The sequence below is a fragment of the Hermetia illucens genome, chromosome 5, assembly GCF_905115235.1.
Source record: "Hermetia illucens chromosome 5, iHerIll2.2.curated.20191125, whole genome shotgun sequence".
NCBI lineage: Eukaryota > Metazoa > Arthropoda > Insecta > Diptera > Stratiomyidae > Hermetia > Hermetia illucens.
The window spans coordinates 78,397,674-78,402,483 of NC_051853.1; the positions used below are offsets into that span (position 1 = coordinate 78,397,674).

Sequence of the window (4,810 nt, forward strand, 5' to 3'; positions counted from 1 at the left end):
TCGAATTCTGCTATCGTCGCGATTGGTGAAGCATAGCAACTATATATATAGATACCAGCTATTTTTGCCCTGACAAATCCAACTTCTGGAAACTCCATCACTTCTTGAATGACTTGATTTCCACACGCCCATATTGTCGCCTTGCCAGTTACATCTGCAGAGTATCAACGTACTCTGATAGACGCTGATAAATCACCTTTTCGAATATTTTTCCAATGTTACTGAGGTGACTTATAGGTCTATAACTATTAGTAAGATGAAATGGCTTTTGAGGCTTTAGGATTGGAATGATCTTTGACTTCCAAGCAGTTAGGTAATAGCCAAACCTGATGCATGCATTAAAGATATGCATTAAATAAACAACTGCTTTTTTTGTAGTTTTTTCATGCATATATTGGGGATTTTATCAAAACTAGCCGACAATTTTGGTTTGATCATATTAATGATATCCCTTATCTCCTTCGGTTTGATAAAAACAGCTGAAAAGTTTACGGACTTACTCGCTGTTCCATATCCTCTAATCTCATTGTCAACATTAAGTTCCGTTGCAGGATCATGAAGCTCTTCATTAACACCAAAGTTTTTAGGGAAAGTGTTCGCTAAATGGTTCGCTTTTTTTCCTCTTTGGTAACATATATTCTGCTATTATCTTTTAAAAGAGGAACATTTTTGCTTTTGGTTTTTAAAATTGTTGCAATGTGAAGGGTTTGCTTCCTTTCCCAAAGATAATGTGAATTTCTTGGATAAGTGCATTTATTTCCTTCCACCTAATTTTCGGGGTAAGGTCCTAATACTCTGCAAATTGCTTCTACAGGCACTGAGTTTTTTTGTAATTCAGGTGGAAGAAGAACACTGCCACATTGATTATAAGCAATTTTGGGGACATCGGCGCTACTAGCTCTATCCAGGAAATGTTCAAAAGATGTCAGTACATTGTCGACTACATCTGTAGATATAATCTTTCTTCTTCTTTTTCTTTAGCCTTTGTCCCGTTCACAAGCGGGGTCGGCTCGTCGTGATCGGTTTCGCCATTTAGCTCTATCGAATACCTGATCTGGGTGCAATCTCGAGGCTATTAAATCCCCATCCAGCGTATCAAGCCACCGTTGCTTAGGTCTGCCTTTTGGTCGTTTACCATCGACTTCGATGTTCAGACCAATCTTTGCAAGTGAATTCTCGTTTGCACGAATTGCGTGACCATACCATCGAAGACGCCTCTCTCGCAACTTTTCCACGATCGGTGCAACCACATAACGATCGCGGATATCCTCATTTCGGATGTGATCAAAACGTGTGACGCCACTAGTCCAACGTAACATCTTCGTCTCCAGTACCGCAAGATGTCGTTCGTCACTCAGAACCATAGAGAGCGACAGGACGGACAACATTGCGGTAAATTTTAGATTTGAGACGTTCGTTGATACGTCGATCAATATCAAATTCAATTTATGTTGATACCCGGACCAATTCGCTTGCTTAAAGTTCAAGAAAAATTTGTTGTCCCTTAAATATTGCTTTTTATGCTATTCTACATAATATCATCTTTAGAAACACAGCGAATGGTGAACTCTGCCAGAGTAAATCTTCCCTGTGTGGGGAACTGAAGTGTATTCCAAAGCAGTCTCCCTCGAAAAAAAGATTTAACTGGCAAAGAATTTCAACTTATTAACTACAAAACCATTTTCAACTTTTCTCATTTAATTTATTTCCACATAATTTCTCAATAACAATATTGTATTTTTGTATATTTTGTCAACATTTAAAACTCGACATGCATATGCAATGTAATTGTGAGAAAATACAACGCAATGACAACTTCATTACTCAAATATCATAAATTGTGCGGTTTTTAATTGAGACTACTTTCCGAATCGCTTAGCAACATAATTCCAAGGGTTTGACGCACTCTTACGTTACCGAACACACGCAATCTAATGTCTGTACGTACTCAAACTGGTGTTTCATTTCAAATTAAATCACAGTGAAAGCATAAAAATAGATACATAGTAACCAGTCCGAAAACAGCACAAGTAGTCCTGGTGCTGTTTTCTTGGTAGTGACTATTCTCTACACAATTTGTCGTAGAAAGACTGAACACAAGGGACGTGAACAGCAACTACTTTCTCTCTACTATTGCAACGCTAGTAATGACTGGGTCTCTTGGCTTCCACGAGCGAAAATCTGCATCCTGCAATGTGATACGGTCGAATACAGAATAACAAAATGGAATGCCTTGAAAAGTAAGTCTTCCTACGTATATGACCCCTTTCCGGTTCTGGAAATTTCCGACCTCAACGGCCGCGTGCGTTGCCCTGAAGAGAAGGCTTCTAATAATACTGCAGTACATTTGGCGGAAGTGAGTAGGCGTCAACACGCGTAATCAATAAATATCAAAAATATGACGCGGTGGGCCCTACCACTAACACTCATGCGATGAGGCTTGCATTGGAAATCAAGCGCAAACTCCGGTGCAAGCCGGCAAAAGTACAAAATCAGTCTTCTCGCCTAAATTCGTTGAGCAATCGAAAGAAAACAAACAGGCGTCCATTCAACAATATCATTATTTCTCGTCCTGCCTCGGAGACTAATTTAAAAATTATTCTAACTTATATAAAATACAATTCTGTGGTGTATATTACAAAGAAATGGTAGAAAATAGGACCGAAATAAAATAGAGCTAGCGCTTAACAGTGGTAGGTTAAATAGCTGGAAACACGACGAACACACTCAATTGCCTTAACTAAAACTACAACACGAATTCGTCTTCTTGGCCGTTTTGTAGAACGCTTTGCTCTGTATCGAGAGGTTCTCCGACTTTATGACCATGTCGTCCAGCTTCTCGCCCCGCTCTAACACTGCCTCAATCGTATTCTTCAGAATAATCTTAGTCTCGTCCAAATCGTTTTGCATTTTGGTCAGCGCGTCTGCCTCGCGTGGGTCCTGGTACTTGGAAAGGTACGCAGGCAGCTGAGTGAAGGCTATGCTCGACTCGGTGCCCGTGGACCACTGATCAGCTGGCACTTTGGCTGTGAAGTCGTCTAGCACCTTAGTCAACAAGGTGTGCGCCACCCGCTGGGGATACTCGTGGTCCCCGATCAGCACGCCTCCCAAGTTGTCTGCGCGAACGTAGACATGACACATATACGCATCTTGCTTGACTGACTGCCGACTCGCTGCCTGCGTCCGCTCCACTATGGTCTTCGATGCGAACCTGAAATACAAGACGAAACTATTTAGGCGGAGAACGGCGGACTAAATTGATAACAAAACCAGATTTACACTGACCCCATGAACTCTTGAACTGCGCCTCGTTGGAAAAACGAAAATGACTGCAAGTCGTAGGCGGCTTTCAGAAGACGACCTTCGGACGGCCCCTTGAAGAAGACGCACAATGCATAAAGCTTCACCATTTTGCGCCTCGTCCAATAAAAGTGATCCAAACAATTAGGACTAATTAATTACGGAACACAATAAAAAACTGAGGGACGTCCGTGCAATCTGCGAAGATGAGACAGGAAGGGGGAATGCGCAGCGATTCCGTAATGGCTTTGCATAGAAATCTAACAAAACACGCCAACACTCTTTCGAGAATTCAAGGTAAAACTTTAAATGTGAAAAATATGGCTTTACGTCCAGCAACCAGACGAAATGTCGAAAAAAATCTCAGAACTGTCATCAAGGCAGAGAAGATGACAGCTTACGATACTTGTTGCTCGAAAGTGACATAGGTTTGACAATCTAACGCACGGGGAAGGTTATCATGCATAATTGTATCGAAGAGATGTTGCTAGGAACATTTTGTAGAATTTCTGAAGGCGCTTAATTTGAAAATTTGGGGAAATTGATGAATTGTAAAGGAATTTCACATGTCACGGTTTCCAGAAATCGAATTTGGCTTGAACATTTTATTAAAAGTAGAATATGTTAGGACTATAATGCAGGAATTCCAGGCCAACGATCATTTTCACATGCCTACAAAATGAAAACTTTAAACTCGTTTTTCACGAAACTACATACATAATCACAATCGGGCTGAAATTTTTAAATATTACTCTACACATCAGTAATTCTAGTCCGAACCACGATTATACATTTTCGTTAATAATTTCTAATTTTCATTCCGAAAAATCCAATTTTTTAAGATTTTCCTCTACATCTCCGCCACCATGTAGTAAGGTAAAATCAAAATTGTACTTCGGACGATAAAGAGACACGTACAGAATAAAAAAACGTTTGAATTTTTGGTTCCACAAATATCGAGATAAGCCTGATCATAAACAAACAAACGATTATCAAATTCAGTAGCTAAAAATTTTGTATCATAATTCAAGACGTCAATCTTCTTGTATTTCTTTAGTCTTTATCCCGTTCACAAGACGGGTCGCGCGTCGTGATCGGTTGCGCCATTTTGTTCTATAAAAACCTGATCTGCTGTCACGAGGCTTTCAAATCCCCACCAGCGCATCAAGCCACCTTTTCGGCCGCCTTTTAGTCGACTTCGATGTTCAGACCAATTGAATTCTCTTTAGCGGGAATTACATGACCATACTATCGAAGACGACTGTCTCCAACCCGAATATCCTCATTTCGGTTGTGATCAAGGCGTCTTACGCGACTAGTCCAACGTATCTTCGTCCCCATTACCACAAGCCGCCGTTCATTGTCTTTTATAGTCGGCTAGTGGCTGATAGTGTTGTTTCTTGAGGATCGGTCGTCAGAAATCCACTTTTAATCAGATTCAATCTGCGACCGTGTTGCATGAGGCGATTATTCCATTTCTGGACAAGTTGTTCGAGATCATTTTTGCTTT

At 40.6% G+C, this 4,810-nt stretch overlaps 1 protein-coding gene across 1 annotated transcript; it reads right to left on the reverse strand.

Moving 5' to 3' along the window:
* Positions 1–2,543: 2,543 nt before the first annotated feature.
* Positions 2,544–3,727, reverse strand: LOC119657688 (synaptobrevin homolog YKT6). Its single transcript, XM_038064718.1, has 2 exons — positions 3,286–3,727; positions 2,544–3,211 (listed from the first exon to the last, which is right to left on the reverse strand). Exons 1-2 carry the CDS (start codon positions 3,408–3,410, stop codon positions 2,737–2,739), a joined length of 600 nt encoding a protein of 199 aa, XP_037920646.1. The 5' UTR covers positions 3,411–3,727; the 3' UTR covers positions 2,544–2,736.
* Between the last annotated feature and the right edge of the window lie 1,083 nt (positions 3,728–4,810).